At 50.7% G+C, this 20,585-nt stretch overlaps 6 protein-coding genes across 6 annotated transcripts; 4 read left to right on the forward strand and 2 right to left on the reverse strand.

Moving 5' to 3' along the window:
• Positions 1–5,538: 5,538 nt before the first annotated feature.
• H6S33_005997 (uncharacterized protein) lies at positions 5,539–7,094 on the forward strand (the record flags this gene model as incomplete). The annotated part of the gene is made up of 5 exons (XM_044837405.1): positions 5,539–5,924; positions 6,000–6,100; positions 6,162–6,707; positions 6,793–6,854; positions 6,915–7,094. 5 exons carry the CDS (start codon positions 5,539–5,541, stop codon positions 7,092–7,094), a joined length of 1,275 nt encoding a protein of 424 aa, XP_044699306.1.
• A 1,628-nt stretch (positions 7,095–8,722) lies between these two features.
• Positions 8,723–10,679, forward strand: H6S33_005998 (uncharacterized protein; the record flags this gene model as incomplete). Its single annotated transcript, XM_044837406.1, has 2 exons — positions 8,723–9,580; positions 9,726–10,679. 2 exons carry the CDS (start codon positions 8,723–8,725, stop codon positions 10,677–10,679), a joined length of 1,812 nt encoding a protein of 603 aa, XP_044699307.1.
• Positions 10,680–13,111: 2,432 nt separating this feature from the next.
• H6S33_005999 (uncharacterized protein) lies at positions 13,112–13,658 on the forward strand (the record flags this gene model as incomplete). The annotated part of the gene is made up of 2 exons (XM_044837407.1): positions 13,112–13,405; positions 13,485–13,658. 2 exons carry the CDS (start codon positions 13,112–13,114, stop codon positions 13,656–13,658), a joined length of 468 nt encoding a protein of 155 aa, XP_044699308.1.
• Positions 13,659–14,620: 962 nt separating this feature from the next.
• On the reverse strand, positions 14,621–15,760 carry H6S33_006000 (uncharacterized protein; the record flags this gene model as incomplete). The annotated part of the gene is made up of 4 exons (XM_044837408.1): positions 14,621–15,283; positions 15,346–15,407; positions 15,469–15,520; positions 15,599–15,760. 4 exons carry the CDS (start codon positions 15,758–15,760, stop codon positions 14,621–14,623), a joined length of 939 nt encoding a protein of 312 aa, XP_044699309.1.
• Positions 15,761–16,822: 1,062 nt separating this feature from the next.
• Positions 16,823–16,999, reverse strand: H6S33_006001 (uncharacterized protein; the record flags this gene model as incomplete). Its single annotated transcript, XM_044837409.1, has 1 exon — positions 16,823–16,999. One exon carries the CDS (start codon positions 16,997–16,999, stop codon positions 16,823–16,825), a length of 177 nt encoding a protein of 58 aa, XP_044699310.1.
• Positions 17,000–19,446: 2,447 nt separating this feature from the next.
• Positions 19,447–20,486, forward strand: H6S33_006002 (uncharacterized protein; the record flags this gene model as incomplete). The annotated part of the gene is made up of 4 exons (XM_044837410.1): positions 19,447–19,875; positions 19,944–19,989; positions 20,049–20,327; positions 20,392–20,486. The coding sequence occupies 4 exons, from the start codon at positions 19,447–19,449 to the stop codon at positions 20,484–20,486; spliced, it is 849 nt and encodes a 282-aa protein (XP_044699311.1).
• Between the last annotated feature and the right edge of the window lie 99 nt (positions 20,487–20,585).

Raw genomic sequence — 20,585 nt, forward strand, 5'->3', positions numbered from 1 at the left:
AACAACCACGACATACTGACACGTGTTTTGAATTTTTAGGTAGCTTAGTGAGACGTATATACGAGTTCGCTGGCCAGAGATATTTAAGACATAAGACAAAAAGGGCCATCGTTGACTAGGCGCCGGATCTCATCGACAAGATCACTCGTCGATAAGAGTCGATTTCCGCATTGGTAAATTGTTTGGCAGTGGAAAAAAACGAATCTAGCGATGAAGGTCCAAAGAATCGAACCTCACTTGACAGGCGTATCGGCTGTAGTACTACATGGAGTTATCATGCGGCTCAATTGCCACCCTAGAATGGTTCTTGAACCGCGAGTGAAGGGGATAACAGCATCTTGCGAGTTGAAAGCCGGAACGTCATTGCATTTTCCTCTTCTAAAGTAGTAATACTGTACCCTACTCGTACTCGTACATCAAGCACACGCAGAGTAATCCCGGTTCCTATGGACTCGACGAACACGTTGACGAAGCGCCTATTATTGGCAAAGATGAGGGGGTAGGGCAGTTGCAACTCCTGCGTGGTTCCTGTTCCTGCCTGCCTGCTTGTCCGAATTTGAGGACATCTACCAACTCAAAAACTTCCGGCTGGGTGCAATTGTCAAATAATTAGAGACAATTGGGGATCTGCATCTAAACATGAAACTGAAGATGATAACGCATACCTAAGCGAATGTTATTGTCGCGAGCTTGTTTGATTGTGGGGACTAAATTTGGGTTTGGGACAGTTTAGTTGGTTAATCCAAGCGTGAAAACGATCGTCATGGAGTTTTGGAATAACCCCACAAACAAGTAAAGTGCTGCCCGGGCCCCGGGGTTGATTAGTTCCGTGTCTTGACAAGCACATTTGTTGTAGCTACTATTCATTACACACAATCGAGCCCCATGGGCTTAGAGTACGTACTCTAAAGTTATTTTAATCGGATTTCTAACAATTGCAATACGGTCCATCCGTAAGGCCAATTGTCACTGGCACCCGTCACATGAGATATAAAATCTGGTCAATGCTAATTGTCCTCAGTGCGGAAGCTCCCAGAAGTCAATCGATATTTTGGATAATATAACTCCTATCACAGGCACTGTAGAGAGCCTCGACCAGCGACGTAAGGGCGGGAAAGCCCCCGTGTGAAGTTCAAGGGTTCTCGGCGAAGGCTTTCGCAATGACGGGTATTATTGGAGAGTTTGTCGGTAAGACTCAGCACATTGCCGGCATGATTGCATTCTTTTTCCTTTTTTCCCTTTGGAGTGGGGTTGAATCCATCAGAATGAGCCTTCCTTAAGTCATAGGTTAAGAAAACCGACATCTCTCATGTAGCATGTAGGAGCTCTTTATTTTTTGTTTTTTTCTGTCCTCCGTGCCTTTACTTTTTTGAAGTCATCCAGTAAGGTACCTCACGCAGTCCGGGTACTGGGGGCTGCACAGTACCCATCTAAGAGCTGATCTTCCATCTCAACTCGAGCTCCTCGGGCTTGACGATCCAATAAGTAGCCATGTCTTCCCCGGCTAAATACTCATTTGAGTAAAGTACCTACAAATTGAAAGCTAGTCATGCTCCAATATCAGTGCACCTACCCTCTCCTCTAGGTACTCTGCCTATGATGGAATCTGCGAAGAGGTAGGTGCTCTTCTCTAGAGCAGAGCACTCTAGCGCACTCTAGAGTAGCATATGCAGCTAAATACCCACGAGTAATGATTTGGCAAATGAAGCTCGGAGACGGAAGCCCCCATATTGACGCTCCAATAACAATGATATCTAGCTTCTTAGTCGGCCATGTGAATGCTTCTCCACAAAAGCTTCATGCTTTTTTTCGAGGCCTTACATATGGTATTTGGGCAGAACCCCACGCACATGGTCCAACTACATACATACCTATATGTAAAATGTAGATATGTACTCGTAAGTTCATAGCGTTTCCGAACACGACCAATATTGCATGACATACAAAAAGGTGGATTTAGCGCTTTTTTATATGGTATGCAATAGCAGTCGTGTTCGGAAACGTCATGAATTTACGAGTAGGCACTACGAGCAGAGTGCCCTTAACCCCGTGCGTCCGTCCCAACACAAGTCCAAAATAGATCACGTGGTAGGTGCGCGGGAACCCCATGTGAAGCATTCAGCCCAGAACAGAGAGAAGTGACCGATCGGACGTTCCATAAGATAAATTAGCGGAGATTCCGATCAGAATCGGCTCGATGTTTGAAACGATCCGCTGGGTGTGATTGGGCATGTTATTTTCCGCGCGATCCTTGGCGAGAGACTCGATCCGATTGAAAGTGATTTTTCCCGGATAACTCGACATGTTTGGTACCTGTTGTAGATATCAGAACTAAAGAAAATGCTTCCACTTTTTCGAGTTACTGGGCATTACGCATAACACCGATGGAATGGAATATGTTGCAAGTTCCAATTCCGCTGGATAATTGATACTTCACCACGTAAAACACGGCGAACGGAGGAAAAGATCAGGAAGCTTTCGGCGAGGCCCGCTATTTGATGATAGGAATAGTAAACTTGAGATATTCTTGTATGTAGTTGTCTCCGGAAACATTCAGAAATTTCAGAACTGTCCGACCTGGATCGGCCAGTTGCCTTGAGAATCGTTTTTCTTCCGACTGTGTTTTGAGTGGTGGATTTAAGCCCTCGTTTGCAGTAAGTATGTATGTAGAAGATTGATTTTTCGAACAAGCAAGGTAGTCATATTTTCGTTTTTCGTTTTTGTTTTTCCCATAAAAGTGCTCACATCCTATTGAGAACCAGGTCGTGTGCCGGTTAGGTAAGGCTGTAGACTTCGAAGAATTCCAGTCATGCAGTCGGTCAAAAACTGTCTCCCCTCCACACAAACAGACATAAGCAGAGGATGACAAGGAATCAAATGCCAGGCAGGTTAGGGTCGCTCAAGACATTACCAGGACACTGGATCGGAAAAAACACTGTATCGCGAATGACATCGAGATCTCGTCCCAACATGCAGAACCACCAACCCCGCAACCTAACCCCCGCACTTGGCTCAGTCGAAAAATTCGGATGATTCGCGACTCCCGTTGTCAGAATATTTGAAATCCGACGGTGGGGCAACAAGAAAAGCAACACATTTGCCTAGTGTAAAATTTTAGCGCTATCCGAGTGATACATTGTGATCAGCCGAGGTTTTGCAAAACCACGCGGGTCTGGTACCCTACCCGCATAACGATTCTAGCCAGAGAGCGGCCGCATGGATTGCAATCTGTGCAGCAGACATCTGGGTAAGATTAACGAGATGGGTAAATGTAACCAACCCGCCTGTCATTGCTCAAGTGCGTGAGCCCTACACTGCGTGGGTTGCGTCAAGTCGATGCGGAGGATACGCATCCTATATTTGATTCTCCGTTGGTAGAGTAGTGCAGAGCTCGCTCGTATTCGGGGAAGTAAAAAGTGACAGGTTCAAAGCACATACTCTGCTTGGAGCTCCTACTCTACTCTTCTCTCGACAAATCAGCATAAAGGTAACTAGAAGTGCGTAGGATATAAATCTCCTATGAGAATACTCGCCTTGTAGGAATATGGTCTCGGAGAAGTTGGTTCTAGAGTCTGCTCCGTGTTTCTCGTAGAAGACTAATGCGTGAATTGATGATTGTGTTATCTCTATGTATAATGACGTATGGACATGAGTGCGCATGTATGTATCTGTTAGCGTGACTTTTGTGAAGAAAGTGAAGAAAGGACCCTTCTCGGAGAAGTTTGAAATGTCTCTTCGGTGCGAGTGATCAACGGCTGTATCACTCACCTTATCAATCAGCCCAAGCAGCCATTGACACAAACGGTGCCTAATTTCATGTTCGTCTATCTAGATCTATCGATCCCTTGATCTGGTCCAAGCAGTCCAGATGTCGGATCTGAGGTTTCACTTGGACAGAACTTGAGACGAAAGTTGGGATGAACGATGAACGATGAACGATGAACGACGAACGATGGACGTTGACGACATCCTCATCAGTGGAATCCTGGTGGCCAGGACCGCTTTTGGGGATATTTAGGTCCGAGGGATGAGAGGGGTCATCGTCTCAGAATCTTATACGCGTCACGTCATCGAGAAGGAATACCATGCAAAGCCACTTTGCAAGTTTCGTTTCTCTTGAATTGTGGCTAAACCTTATTTACACTCATCCCTAAGCGCCTTGAAGCTCAATACGACAACCATGCAAACCCGTACCGAACCTTATCTCGGCCATTGTTTCGGGGCCGGGTTCTGCGGGGGAATAAAGGAAGCTGCCTAAATACATGTTCCCTGACTACTCTGAAAATAGAGTAAGTACCAAAACTCAGATATAGATGTCTCATCTACCAAATTTGCTAGCATAGTTGAAGGCAGTAACGCCGTTATCTCCATCACCAAGAAAGCCTTGCAGTAGCGATCCTAAATTCGTAATCGCAGAAATCGCATCTCGACCAAAGATTCCTGCACGTGTACTCTAGATGGGTGGTGGTCATTGCGAGGGAGACGTACGCACACTGTACACATGCGCAGCTCGGCCTGTTCCCGGACAAATACATACCTGAATGTAGGAGTAATCATGAGTGGCACTGGGTGTAGGTAGGGTACGGCATATATGAGAAGGCCGGGGGAGATCATATGCAGGTTTTAGTAGGTAGGTAGTCATGGCAGTTGGGCTTTCATAACTACCTATATGTGTTTGGAGCCTTTCTAGGTAGAGGAGGAGTAGAGACTGGCTACTACTGGAGTAGGTATCGATCGGCCAATGATAGGAGAGCAGCCCTCGTTGCTACAGTAGGGCTTGCCGATTCGAGACTGCCGATGCCGGATCGTGGCGGTGTTTGGGGGGGGGGGCTTCTTGGCTTACATGAGCCACAACCTTGCTCCTTGCGTACTTGTGCTCTCCCCTCTCTCTCCTATCAGCGTTCTTTGTTCGCTCGCAGCGCGTCGTGCCGAGCAAGAAAGGGCAGTTGACATCGAGCCATTAACAACATCTCTCTAACGTAAGTAAAGTACAGCCACAGTCCACGATCCCCCCAAACCTCTCTCTTTCAATTTGTTTTACATCATAGGGCAGACAATCAATGTCATGAATAAGCTCTATCACCATCCATCCATCCATCCATCCATCCATCCATCCATCCAATGAACCCTCCCAACACATCCCACGTTTTTGGGGGGGCGAGGGCTCAGGGAGGGAGGGAATCCGCTTCTCGGCACGCTCTCCGAAAGGGTGGACGCTGAGCAGACAGGGGATGATTGCCCGCTAAAGGCATTCCAGGCTTCAAATTTCCCGTCAAAGAGAAGCTTATCAATTGTCTTGTAAGGCTTGGTTCTTTTCTCTCCTCCTCCTCGGCCCTTCGTTCTATCTATCTAAGAGGTGTGTATGATATCTACTTCACCGTCCTCTCTCCCCTCCTCCTTTCCCCACTCTTCCTCCTCTTCCTCTTGTTACCCCCCCCCCCCCCCCCCCCCCCGCGCGACGCCCACACTAACAAATTAAAGCCTGGGCACAGTACACACCCTAACATCAACCCCGCAAATTTAAAGACATAAAGAAAAATGTCGGGCATCACCTCCAGCTCTGTGATCGAACTCAACAACATCTCAACCTCCCCCACAAGCGACCCCGAGAACCCTCGCTCCGTCGTGGACCCCTTCAGTCTGTCCGTCGGGATAAAGTCCGACGAAGAGATCTCCACGCTCACCGCGCGACACCGCAAGAATGCCTCCCGCTGGCCCTACACCGGCGGGCACCTCCTCGGCCGCGGCGCTGTGACCGTTGCCGACCCGCAGGCACCCCCGATGCCCAAGGTAAAACAGAAGATCGATGTCAAGGGCATTAAGGAATTCTACGAGAGCCAGAACGAGTCGATCCAGCAGCTGCTGAAGCCCGTGGAGGACCATGTCCGGGAGGCCAAGGAGGAGCATGGCGACAACAGGATAAGGTGTGTTGCCTAGATAGAAAGCCCGCGCGCTGTATTAGTTGCCGGCGGTGGTTGATGGTGATGCCCGTGAAACAGATACCTTATCGCCGTCAACGGCTCATTCGCCGCGAATATCATTCTCGCCATCCTGCAGTTGTACGGAGCCGTAGCGTCGGGCTCCCTCTCCCTGTTCACAAGTTAGTCGCATCCCCGCTCTCCCTTTCCCGAGTGCCGTGATGTTAACCCCCGCGACCACAGCCATGGCCGACTCAATCTTTGATCCGCTCTCCAACCTCCTGTTGATCCTCTCCCACCGCGCCGTCAACAAGGTCGACGCCAACCGCTTCCCCTCCGGAAAGGCGCGTATCGAGACCGCCGGGAACATCCTCTTCTGCTTCCTGATGTGTGCCGTCTCGCTGATCCTTATTGTCATGTCCGCCCGTGATATTGCCGCGCATAACGATAGCGAGGAGACCACCGGCTTCCATCTCCCATCCATCATCGCCGTCGGTGTTGCGTTCGGAACAAAGTTCGCGCTGTTTCTCTACTGCTGGAGCCTGCGTAACACGTACTCGCAGGTGCGCATCCTCTGGGAGGACCACAGGAACGATCTGTTCATCAACGGGTTCGGTATCCTCACCTCCGTTGGCGGTAGCAAGCTGCGCTGGTGGTTAGACCCCGCGGGCGCCATTGTGCTCAGTTTCTTGATCCTCGGGCTGTGGAGTAAGACGGCGTACGGCGAGTTTATGTTGTTGATTGGCGTCAGCGCGGACAACAGCATGCTGAGGCTGATCACTTATATCTGTAAGCCCCCATCGCCCCCCCCCCCCCCTTTCCCCAACACCTGATTGTTGGACCAGGTCAGCTAATAGACGTACGATACGTGTAGCCATGACCCACTCGGACCAGATCACGCAGATCGACACCGTCCGCGCCTACCACAGCGGCCCTGTAAGTTCTCCCCTTGTCTTGCTCGCTTAGCGCCCCGCGCATCTCCTGACAGAAAGACAGAGAATCATCGTCGAAGTCGACATTGTGATGTGCGCAAACTCGTCGCTCCGTGTGACCCACGATGTCGCGGAAGAGCTCCAGATTAAGCTCGAGAGTCTCCCCGACGTCGAGCGCGCGTACGTGCATGTTGACTATGAGACTAGCCACAAGCCTGAGCACTTCCTCAAGAAGGAGTTGTAGAGAAAGTAAAGTAGAAGAAAGAGTGAGTCCAGGCCGGTCAGAAGTGACGCTCTGGATGGTTGGTGGTGTGGGGACTGTCGAGCTGTTTTCGATGTCTCTTTTGTAATCCTTTTCTTGTATTCTTTGTCCATTTTTTTCTTCCCTTCTTTTTCTTTTTTTTTTCGTCTGTAAAGAAGGCCGTGCGACGGCGGCGACGACGTTTCTGTTTCTGGTTTTTTATCCTCCTGTGTCGATACCTTTAGCTCTCTCCCACTGCTGCCCTCCACTTAGTTAATACTGCAACCACCCAAAGGGGTCGAAAGTGCAAAGTGCACAAAAGAAAAAAGAAAAAAAAGTGATATCTCTCATCATTCGTAGCATCATCAAAAACCGTGCACCGCGCCACTCGAGTATATGTATGCCCCGTTGAACCCGCCCACCATATATACCATTAGTGGAGTGATATTCTCCCCCCACAAACTCCCGACGCGTCGGATGGCGCCGGGGACGTGGGGGGATGTGGGCCGGGGAGGCTTGCCGAGGTTTAGCCGAGAGGGAATCGAAGGGTCGGGAATGTTAGGATGGGAATTGCAGTGGGTTGATTGTATTTGCAATGCTTGCCTGGGGGGGGTTTTGTTAGTAGGATGGGGTATGGGGATGGATGTAGTCGGGGGTGGCATTTGTGTGGTGGGTTGGGCGGTTGGTTGGTTGGTTGGTTGGTTGCACGGTTGATCGACAGTCAGTGGTTGTTTCGTGGGTTTCGGGGGAGTGGAATGGGTGGCTATGACTATGGGTAACCAGAACACTACTACTGTATTGATCAAGAGGTCGCGAGTACTCGAGATGGAGTCTCTTAAGTAAGTATGTATCTAAGCGTATGCCTGTCACTTCAGGAGGGAAGTATTTTTTGTATGTCCAGTCACCCCATAATCAAGAGGCATTCACGACATACATCACCACAGCCAGCCATTCACCACCCATGACCCATGGCCCAAAACTACCCCGCGACGACTAACCCACAAACACCACAGCTGGAAGGGAAAATCAACTTGGGACTCTCGTTAGGCCACACACAGCACAGCCCCAAGAGATAGCAGCTATGCGGTTAGGACATGTGGTCACAGCTAACTAACCACACGTTGTCACAAACCAGCTGCGTAGTATAAAAGAGCAGAGGATTGACTCGTAAACCTCTTCTCCCAGTCATCTCCACTCTCACATCAGCATCTGCTCTGCGATCGGGTGCCCTCTCTTGCAGTGACTCCCCCTACAACACACCTACTCACGTCCCATCACTCGGCAAATGTGGACGGGAGTCATCGATTATCACTCACACCGGTTGTCTTGTGGAACCAATGATTCCCAGTACATGTTTTTCCCCCACAGACCGGACAAAGAAACATCGCACAGCACCATTGTCGAGCATCCGCAACGCCTTTGTCAGAACTGCTCTCTCTTTGTCCAGGGAGAGTCTTTGTTTGCTGATTGCGATATAGGAACTGTGCACACCTCACACTGGGTCTCTGGGTCTGTTGATTCTTGAGTAATCTCAAAGTGCACGACAACTCCTCAAGTCTAGCATATATCAATCACCTCCACAACTCCACCCCCATTAGAAGTTTCCCTACCCCCGGCCCCCCTCACCCTCAATGGCCCCTAAAAAAAAAGCTGCCGCCGCAGCACCTGTCGCCGTCATCGACCGCGTCCGCACCGACGGCCTCCTCGTAGCAAACTTCGCCGACGACTCCGAAGAAGAAATCCGCAACGGCGCCCACACCACCGCCGCCCGAAAAGCCGCCTATTGGGGCGTGCGCGCCATGTCTAAAACCGCTGCCCGCGCTGCCCACAACGCTAAGCTCGAGAAGCTGCGAAACATCATCCGCGGGCGCCTGCGCAGCCCCATCTTCCGGCGCCGCCTCGCCACCATCACCGCCCCCGCACAGCAGGTTGTCGGCGCCCGCTACGGGCCCCGTGGTAGTATCCGCCCCGGCCGCCACAACGACGTGTGGAAGTTCCGCGCGGATTATGGGCCCGCGACGGTGGAGCAGGAAACGTACGTTGTCAAGACGCGGGGCCGGGATCCGGGCAAGACGGTGGCCGACTTTTACAACGAGGAGCTGACGCAGCGGATCATGTATTATAAGGACTTTATACCGGTGCCGCGAGTGTTGTTTGGGCAGACGCCCGGGTTTGGGAATGGGCCGGCCGAGTGTGGGGTGCCGCAGCAGACGGTGATGGTGATGGAGGATGTGAAGGGGAGGCGGTTTACTGGCAACATGGACGGGTGGAGCATGAGGAAGAAGAACCAGTTCTGCGCGCAGCTTGCGGGGATAAGGGTGCATCTGCTGCAGCTGCGTTCGACGCACATTGGCTCGATGAACTCGGCCATTGGGCTGCCGAACCCGGTGCGGATGCCGGGCGATTGCACGTTTCATCGCGACAGGCCGATCGCGGAGGGGAATGTGAGCGGCGAGATGAGAGACCGCACGCAGTATGCGAATGGACGAGTAAGTAAGAACTGCCCGGCGTGTGCCCCTTTTCTGTCTTTGCATCATTGGCTGTCTTCCAACAACCCCATTCCTGTCTTTGCGATCATTAGCTGTCTTTCCGGTCATTGCTAACAACAATCCCCTCCCTTTTTTTCCTCCCCAGGACGTACAGCGCACCTCAGACGGCGCCTACGGCCACGGCCCCTACGCCACCACCATCGAATTCGTCGCCGCCTGCCTCGAGCGCGAGCGCCTCTACTGGGCCGGCTACGACTCCGCCGCCGCCGACGCCCCCGGTGGCACCGGCCTCACCGGCGCCCAGCGCAACCTCTGGCTCCAACGCGTCGCCGTCCTCCAAGGCTACTTTGCAAAACGCGCCGCCGACCACATCGCCGCGCCCCCCGATCCCCCCGAAACAGGCAACTACCGGTTCTGCCACCGTGACCTCGACCGCGGCCGCAACATCATGGTGCGCGGCGCAAAGATCGTGGCCATCCTCGACTGGGAAAACTCGAGCTATCTCCCGCTCAGCGAGGCCTTCGAGGGCCTGAACAGGAACGAGGAATCTTTCATGGCAAGGGGGGTGCGGACGAGCCTGTTGGCGGCGGCCGTGGCCGAACCCGCCCTTGCGCCCAACCTCCCCCAGGAGGCCATCAGCATCAACGCCGGCTACCATGACTACGCCGAGGGCCCGGGCAGCGACTACGACTCCGACCGTGCGCTCGATGGCGTGCGCATGTACGATGACTCTGACGGCGGCGACTACCACACGGAAGACGAGAACAAGCAGGTTCCCATGCGCAATCTAGACCCCGATGAGGACTCAGATGTCCCGATGCCTACTCATGTGCCGCCGTATGACTGGTGGAATGACTTTATCTCGCCGAAGGTGGGACTACTTGTGTTTTCGTGGCTGATGGAACAGGTACAGCTGTGTCTGGGCGGCCCGTACGATCATCCGGATATGCAGCGGGTGCTGGATGACTTGACGGATAGGAATGCGCTGCTCAAGTATTGTACGAGCAAGCAGATTGATCCGTTGCTGCCGATACCGGCGGCGACGGAGGAGGACGTGAAGATGCTGATTAGGGAGTTTCCGGATGAGACGAACTTTTAGGGGAGGGTGGTGGGTGTTGGTGGTGTCTGTATATGTAGCTATAGGTTCTATGAGCTGTCTTCCTTAACGAGTTATCCAGTATATAATCTGTGGTAGTGGTGGTGATGGTGGTGGAGAGATCCAGTCGAAACGGATATCAGGTGTATTTCAAGTATCTATTGTTTAGCATTTCCAGAAAGACAGCGTTGGATACAAATGACCTGTTCCCCGCCACACCAGACGGAGAAAAGCGATCATGAGGGAGATAAGTAACATCTTGTATGTGTTTGTATTCATCTGAAAATTCCGTGCGTACAGAATTGCATCACGATTTATCACTCGGTGCACAGCGCACTTTCGGCGCCAGTTTCCTGGTTGGTTGGATGGTTTATTGACCTAGAAGAGCTATAATTAATTGCTCTTTATATCACCCCAAAGCAAGTTCACAGTTCTAGCAAGAATCGTGGTTGCTGCAAGTCAATCGTAAATATGCTTTTCTGAAGAGAGGAGTGGGTCACGCGTACTGGAGAAGTTGTCGCTTGATATGGCTGTAATACTTTTTTTATCTCCAGGACTACTACTAGCTTGACTGTTATATAAGACAGAAACATGTAGAAACCTGGTTATAAAGAACATCAGTCTCATCATAGTGAATGGGCGAGCAAGTAGTGAATTAAATAGACAAAGAAAACTATTTTTCTGAATAAGAGAGGCTTCTAACGTACCGCTTTGCTTAAATGAAAGTGAAGCGCAAATGTACATGTATATATGAGCTTTCTTGTCAACAAGACAGCCAAATCTTGATTCCATTTACTGTAGGTAAAGTACGTCCATCACGGCTGTTAGCGCTCTCTACTCGGAAGTTGGTAGTCTTTACCCTTCCATAAAGACCTAGCTAGATAGCTGGCCTGATCATGGCCGCCTAAGCTAGTGAGGGACTCTCACTGGAACTGGATGTGTATCCATGCATGGCACAGTGATGCCACTATCTATAGCTAGATGATTGAGTCCTCTTGGTTCATGGGGCAATCCGATTCTCTCGTGGTTTTTAGGTATTGTACTCTAGATGATTTAGGTATTGTAGATGACGATAGGTGTGCTGTAAAGAGCGATGTAATACGTAAATCTATTCTTAATCTTTCCACAGTGCTTTTGGTGGAGGAGGAAGAGGAAGAGGAGGAGAAAAGTATTGGTGCAAGCTAGCTAGCTAGCTAGCTGTTAGGGTCGGTTAAGGACATTTAACTAACTGGACAACGTGACTCTAGGAAGAGGACAGGGACACACTAACTCAAACATATATAGCACAAGAGGGGGGACACTTTCCCTTGTCTGGTCAATCAACTCTACCCTACTATCTTCGCTATATACTCTATAGACTGGATAGTTACATTGACGTCCGTCCAATCCCCATACAACATAGACTTTGGTCAACCCTTTATCAACTCTTTGAACTACCTACTTGGGGTCCGTTTGGGAGCCGGCCTCGATTAGTAGAAATAATGTTCCACTCATCCTCCGTTAGTGGGTGGAATACAGAGAGATTTCTCAGCCGAGTCTCAAGGGAGAAAGCAATTTCTAGTTGTTTCCTGGAAACCTCAGTTGATGTTGTTTTCTGGACCCGTAAAATTAAAATGGGCCACCAAACACAAAAAAACGGAGTTTCAAGTTACCATAACTTGCGCCCTGGATTTTGTTTTTGTTTTCGTTTTTTCCCGCGAGATTGAGTGTGACTAGAGTACTCAACGTTAACCGCGAAAGCGGCAAATCCTGAAGTAATAATGAAATCCCTCTTCGTTTGCACCACCAGATCTTGAACCAAGTCATTGACCAATTGAGCGTTGCAGTAGGTATTCCATCGAAGTGCAATTCAGTGCAGGTACCTGCCCTACAAACGTCTCTGCATCGATTCCCACAATTCACAGTTGCAACCCAACATGCAAATCCCCCGCCACACCGATCTTCATGGGCAGCATCGAGCATCTCCAACAAGCAAACAAGCAAACAAGCAAACAAGCAAACGATCATTTCCCCTTCCCTGCTTGGTTGCACCGGCGGGGATGCTCGCTCTGCCAAGGCCCGCTTCCGTTTGCAAGTGACATCACACTGATGACCGAGCTTTGCGAATCGCATGACAATCTACCCCCAAAACTAGCCATCGCCAATTCGCAAATCCCGTTTCTCGCCCGCAGACAGAGAAGAAAGCCATAATTCAGATCAGCAATGTTGGAAGAGCAGAGTAGATATCGGTAGAAAAACATTTAGTAAATACTTACCGGTATTCTACTCTCCTCTACACAGGCACGCCGATGTCATAGCTCGTCATGTGAATTCGCGTCTCCCTGTTTTCCCAAAGGGCCCCAAATCATGTATAAAACCTGCCCTTCATCGCCCATTCCCCCACCTCCACTTTCCGCACAGTATCGAAATCTACAAACATACAAACACACTTCTTCATGAGCTCCGCCCGCATCCGCACCATTACCACAACGCTCACAAAAACACCGCTAAAACGCTACACCATGTCACACTCCAGCAATCCTGCCAACTTTGCCAACCGCCCCACCGAGGAGGTGCGCGAGATCGCCTCAAAGGGCGGAAAGGCCGCGCAGGCCGCACGCAAGCATGACCTCCCGGGCCATGGCAACCCGGGCAACTTTGCGAACAGGCCTAAGGAGGAGGTGAGGGAGATTGCGTCGATGGGAGGAAAGGCGTCGGGAGGGTTTGCGAATATGGATCCGGAGAGACAGGTTTGTTCACCCTCTCTTCTTCTTCTTCTTCTTATGGCTGTTTGGCGTTGGGGAGGATGGAGAGCTAATCGTGATATAGAGAGAGATTGCGTCCAAGGGCGGGAAAACAGCGCATGAGAACTACGTCGAGAAGCAGAGGCAGAACATGCCCGGGCACGGGAACCCAGGCAACTTTGCAAACAGGCCGAAGGATGAGGTGAGGGAGATTGCGGCGATGGGCGGAAGAGCGAGCCACAAGAATGACCACGAGTAAAAAGGAAAAACATAAATATTTTGTTGGTGTACGATAGGAAGAGGGGTTTTGAGGCCCAGCGCTGGTAGCAAAAATATATCTTATATCATATTATTATCATGTATTATCATGTATTACGAGGGCAATGAAACCAGAGTCTTATCTTTTCGCTGGAATTGAATCGGTCAATTATCGTTGCGGTTGTGAGCGTGAGTGTTTGAGTGTGAGTGTTTGGTAGCCTGGTTTGGTGGGTTATCTGTGGTGTTTGTTATCTGCATATCAGATCGCAATTGATTGTTAGTGATTAGTAGATGTCCAGTTTGGGAACAATATTACTAGCACTCATCAACAGTTAACTACCAATCTACATAATCCATTTCGGTGATCCACTCTGGGCACTACACCAGTGTTCAGAGTGCCTCTTCATGATTGGGGTTCAGGTCAAATCTCTTGCAGCTGTCAGACAAATCTACTGACTAGGTGGCGCATGGCGCAGAGTCCTACTGTTGTAAGAATAGTAAGTGTCAATGATAACATTCCAACATTGCAACGCCGGTCAACAACTAGCCCCTGCCTACTCTCTAGTGCCATGAATGGAGCTGGAAACTTTACATGCAATATGATCATTTCCATTGCGGCCTAGGGCTACTTGTAGGTACTTCGGGGTGGAGATAAATCTGTCATAAAGGCGGCGGTCCTGGAAACACAGGTCTCTGGGAACAGGGTTATCTTTACATCTTTTCCTGTATCTGATGTTTTGCGCATGCGTGCATTTCTTGGATCGGAGAGTAGTACTTGAGCCTACGATCTGCTTTAATGGACAAAGCACCGAGGTCCCAACTTCTAAATTAAAGCTCTTTTAGTTCCCCTCACATCTATATAATAATCAATTTATTTTCACAGAACAAGCAACCGCCCCCAAGTCCCAGACACAGTCCCAATCTACATCCACCCACCCCACCACCCACAACCTCACAACCCCACTACCAAACCTCCTTCAACCCCGCCGCCGCCTCCAAATCATCCACATTCAACAGGTCCACCCCGGCCGCCACCAAGTCCCTCCACACCCCATTCCTCACCGACACCGGCCAACTCGGCAGATCCCAATACCTCACCCAAATCCCCTTCTCATGCGCATCCCTCACCTGCTTCTCCACCTTGGCCCTCTGCTCCGCACTCAACCCTGTACCATTCACGGCGCCAATCGCCGCCGTGAACGCCGTGCTGGCAATCGGCGAAATGGCCCGCGTGATGTTCTTCGCGTCCAGCTCCGTGAGCGGCCCGTCGTAGAAGTAGTCGCGTGAGCTCTTGCTGCGGATCTGGTCGAGTGGCGTGGCGCCGGTGCCGATGACGGTGATGGGGCCCGGTGTGATGGTGGTGCCGTTGACGGTGGTGAGGTAGTTGCGTGCGCGAAGGGGCTGCAGGGCTTTTAGTACTGCGGGCCACGTCGTGGCGCCGTCGGTCTTGACGTCGACAAAGAGGAAGAGCGTCTGGTAGACGGAGGCGTCGTAGACGCCGTTGCGCGTGGGCGTGGTGACGAAGGGGGTGATCGGGTTCTGGAGCGTGAGGATCTCGAGGAGGGGATTGATGTAGAGGGTGGAGAATGTGCGGTTTTGGGTGAGGGAGGAGGTGTCGTGGCCGACCTGCGGGGAGGGGGGTGTTAGTTTGTTGTGGGGGGTGTAGAGGAGTAGTTGGTGGGGCTTACGTAGAGAGTGTCGTTGTAGAGCCAGACATCGGCTTCTACGGAGATTGCCCCATTTGCAATTGCTGGAAATATGGCTGTTAGTATCGATACCTAGAAGTGGGACGGGTGATCATTGGTAGGTACCCGTAAACAGGGGAGCCTTCCTCCAGTAGTCGTTGTGGGAGTGCAACTTTTTCTACAATTGCACCATCACCGTCAGCCGCATATTCGTGCTCAAAACAACGATTGTTTGTCACTCAATTCGCCAACATACCGGTATGATATCCCGCGTAAACTGCGTGGGATAGCTCGAATACGGCGACGAGTCCCACGCATCCAGCACATCCTGGATGCCCACATAGTTCTGCGCCAGCGCCGTCGGCACGGCGGCGCCCACGACAATCACAGCCGCAGCGGTGCTAAGCGAGAGCTTCATATTTAGTTTTTTTTGGACAGGTTAAAAAAAAAAGACAGATGAAGTTTTTGCAATTGGGGATCGGGGGAGAAGCCAAGAGGGCAAAGATCGATCAGGACGATGATGTGGTGCAGGAGGAAGGGAGTGACATTGCTTATGTAGCACCGGGAACACAATACTCTACGTACCCGTACCCCCCGAACATTGTGTTACTGCACTGACATGTCGTTGAAGACAGCGGGAGCACTTGCTGGGCCGGACATGCTGAATAGGACATAATCTCCGCAGGGTTTAGAGGCGAATGAGACATGCACGTGGTAACCGTGTTGGCAGCGGCGAGAAACGATTCGACGGAGAGCATCGTGGTACTCACTAAGGGGTGAATTGGATTATATTAGAGAGAGTGGAGAGATTCCTCAAGAGGAAGCTGGGAGATGACTATTTACATACATTGACATCTGCGTAGGTACACGCTGTGATGGGCCGACATCTGGAGTTGCATTCATTAGAAGTCTACTAATCATGGCGAGATTGGATGCTGTCATGAACACTCACTCGATTGGCGAGTCTGGCCTAGCGTGGAGAGCCGGGAAGTGCACTTCTTATGTGATTATTAATAGCTTTCCGCGGACATTGGGGCTCTTGGTATCTTGGTTTTCTTTGTTTCAAAACAATAATTTGGATAATTTGTTGTTGGTGCGAGGGGTTGTTTGTCCGAATAAAGAACACCAAGAAAGAACACACGAGACGGCAACTTGCCACGGTACTGAATTGCAGTCGACTTGAGTGCTGAGTGTTCAAACACCTAGCGTGGATGTTGGCCGCGAAAGCCCGTCTTAACGACTTCTCAAGGCGTGTTTAAATTAGAGAGTGAGCTGTTTAGAGCCTCGTTGAGAGACTAGAAACGTCGTAACGGCCATGTTGTTGTTAACGTTGTTTGTACTCTTGTTGACTTCAAGCCTCAAGCCTCACCCATTGCGTGCAACCTATCATCACTTTAAGCTTTCTCTCCCGTAATCAGAGCTAGAGCTCCTTTCGTTTTCGTTTTCATCTCCAACTTCACAGAGCACCGCTGGATGAAGATCAATCACCTATTAGATAGTTCTTCGAAAGCGGCGACTCCTGTATTTCGGCTGTTGATGCGGCTGGTCTATTTGCAATTTGGAGCTCGCCGCCGCGCAGTGTCCGAGAGACGTCTAATAAGTCCACTGGCATCTTGCATCGTGCATCGTGATAATTGACATCTGTGTTACAGGCCATAGCTGTCATTTAACAACTGTCGATCTCTGAGCTCTTGGAGTCGTTGGTTGCTATTCACGATTCCAGTGTTCTACAAACATACCCAGCTGCAGTCTTTAAGGACTCTCTTGTCAGCAATGGATACCACCAACTCCATATCCCAACTGTTTCAGCCACCACCAAACTCGCAAAACGCCCAACCAATAATGCCCACAAAAAATGAAGGGGAAAAACACAGCAGCAGCAGCAACAGTAGTAAAACGCCACACGGCAGCTTTGCCTTTTCTCCCACCCCCCGCCTTTTTGATATATGACTAGGGTGACGGAGGCTGCTCCGTCGATGGGCCAGTTCATAATGCTTGGTTTAAAGTCGACCTCTCCTGCTTCTGTTCTCCAAGACTCTTGTTGGAACATTTTTCGCATCTCAAGCTTTCTGGGCGGACATCTTCTCCAAAGTTGTTTGGATTTGTCGCAAAGCTCCAGTTACCGACTGTCACGTGATGCGGCCATTCGAAACGGTCGATCGACTTCCCACCCCGAGGCCGCACCGCACCAAGAATCAGTAATCCGTTTTGTTTCGGTAATGTCGGTTTTTAACTGAGAGGGATGGGTGAGGAGTTAATAGTTCTGGCCTGGCTCTTGGAAGAATTGCATAAGCTTCTTGCCCATCACGCGCGGGTGCTGTGTGTCAATGCTGTATATGTACGAATCCTTGAGTATTTTACACAGACATGGGCTTATGTGCAGCTCTTTCTACAGGCAAATTATTTCCTGGAGATCGTTTTTTCTCACTAGGACGTCGCCGAGAAGGTACAGCGGCATCAGCATTATCCGAGAGCCGGGATTCTTCTCGACGATGCCGACAAAATGAACCCGCAAGGAACAAGCTGAAAGAAAAGTGGGCCAAAAATCAACTGGTTTGCTTTGCTTTGATGCATCGATACGAGAAACCGCCGGGGAACGGAGATGGATAAATGCGCAAAACCCGAGCTACCTAGCGGGGGAGAAAGGGCAAGGGCACGATTCATTTAGCCAAGGTTCACAGCTAGCAGCAGCAACCCACATGGTCATTGACCCATCCCATCGGGATTCGAATTATTGGCAGACCTTCTCAACATGATCACGCATAAACAATATTTTATCGCCAGGCAAACATGGAGAGATACGGAAGAGCATGATCAGGAGGAGCGAGCTGCGCATGCCCCCTGTATTTTCAGCCCCGAGAGCTGAACATCGCGAATGCATGAACAATAAATTGCAACACCTTATCAAGCTTTTGGCACGTCTGGCACCTTCTTCTCCTAGATATTTCTAGGCAGGCACACATTTCTATCAAGCATCCTAGGCAGGACCCATCGCACGTCCACTTCGACATTGGCAATGGATATCATTCACATCCTTTGCACTGCCAATTTGCCAAGACCGCATTTCCATATTGGCTACATTTCAATAGTCCCGAAATCGCTTAGCAGCGTTTTTTTGTTAGCATATGCACAAACCATATGACGTCCCCCATATGGGTGTTTAATACCTCGTCCCAATAACCTTGGCAAAAAGCTCGTCTAAATGCTGAGTTTGGTGACGGATCAATCGATTAGGGGGTTATGTCTTCGGAATTCACCTTTGGCGTGACTTTGCGAGTAGCAATAGTTATCGTTCCGCCAAGGTGTCTCTATCCACCAGCTACTAGTACATGACAACCACGAACTTCATTTTGATCACAATCATCAGCACCCAACGCAACGATTCGGCCGGTTTATTCCTCAGGCAAAGCTCCAAGAGTTTTTGAAGAAGAAGAAGCAATGTCGGACTTCCATGCCAAGAGTTTCCGAAACAAATGACTATCAATCATTAGGGGAACGGCTGATAAGCTGGGCATGCGTGTTACGCGTCCCTTGAGCACAGCCCCCAGCGAAACACCACTTGGCGGTACAGAAAACTCTCGGCATTCAGGAAATACTCATAGGGGGATTCTTGAATGCATGGTTTGAGATTTTTTAACTGGAACCCTGGCACATATAGGTTAAAATATGGGATGGCCCGTGTGCTAAGCAATGGAGTTTAACTTGACAAACCAATGAGTTAACGTTAAAATAGTGGTTCAACATTTGTGGGGTCGGTGGAGAACAATACATGCAATCTTTGACAGCTTGCGGCCCCCCTCCCTCCCTGGCCTCGGAATCCTTCTCACAGGGTCTTTGTAGTTCTAAGGGTTTTGGATGGATCCTTGTAGCCTCGGGGCCTGGAACACATGTTGAGTGATTGACTTTCGGGCAGAGGAATATGGGATAGCGGGATGGGAGAGGGGTAGAGGCCCCGTGGGGGTCTTGGGAGAAGGGCATTATAAATACTGGAAATAAAGAACGTCCTTTGAAGAACATCAAGCTTTCTCGAGTATTACTATTCAATAAAACAAATCCCACCCAAAAACCCAAACCCAAGACTACCCATCCCATCCATATAAACCTATGTCATTCTTCAAAAAGCTCGGCGCCGAATTCGAGTCCTTCTTGGGCGACAAGGACGAGAAGAAAGAAAAGAAAGAAGACAAGCACAGCGAGGCCACCCGCGGCGTCGACCAATACGGATACCCCGCGCAGCAGGCACCCTCATATAGCGCACCCCCCGCCCACAACCCCTACGGCGCTCCTCCTCCGCACTCAGGGTACGGCGCCCCTCCCATGCCCGGCTACGGCCAGGCTCCTCCCCCGCCCCAGCAGTACTACGACCAGAGCCAGGGCCACGCCGCCCCGTCATACGGCCACGACGGTCAGGCCTACTATGCGCCGCCCCCGTTCCCGCCCCCAGTGCCGGGACCGTCGCAGTGCCCGCCGGGATTCGTCGCAAGGTTCGATGAGAACTATAAGACGTGGTACTATGTAAATGAGCACACTAGGGTAAGTCGTCCCCAGCTAACGTGATTGAGCAATTGGAGTTGGTGAATATTTACTCACGGTTATCACAGGTATCGCAATGGCACCACCCCAGTGTCGGCGCTGGCGTCATCTCAGGTTAGTACCATCTTCCATTCCTTCCTTTTGTTGAATGTAGTATTGACCCCCACTCCTAGGTGACCGCGGAGTAGAAGGCCACGGAGTACCCCACGGCTACTACGCCGCGCCCCCGCACGACCCGCACAGCGGCGGGCATGGGTACGACTCACATAGCGGTGGGCACGGGTACGACTCACATGGCGGCCACGGCTACGACGGCCACTACGAGGAGCACAAGGAGAAGAAGGAAAAGAAGGATAAGAAGAAGGATAGTGGGAACACGGATATGCTGGTTGCTGGTGCGGCGGGTCTGGTTATTGGTGGTGCGGCGGGTGCGCTGATTGCGCATGAGATGAGTAAGTTTACCCCATGTGCGGTTTTTGTGAAGGTGCGATTGCTGATGATGGGTGGGTGAAATAGCGGAGGACGATAACGAGGAGGCTGCTGAGAGGGCTGCTGAGGCGGTTGAGGAGGCGCAGGAGGAATCTTCGTCGGATGAGGAGGAGGAGGATTGATAGTTGTAGGGTTTGTTTTGTTGTGTCGGGCCCGGGATATCATCATATATACGGTGTTTGTTTCTTCCTTTTTTCTTTTCTTCAAAGCAGTTTGATTTA

This window comes from Morchella sextelata (assembly GCF_020137385.1).
Source record: "Morchella sextelata strain SCLS chromosome Unknown scls_2, whole genome shotgun sequence".
In the NCBI taxonomy this organism is placed as follows: Eukaryota; Fungi; Ascomycota; class Pezizomycetes; order Pezizales; family Morchellaceae; genus Morchella; species Morchella sextelata.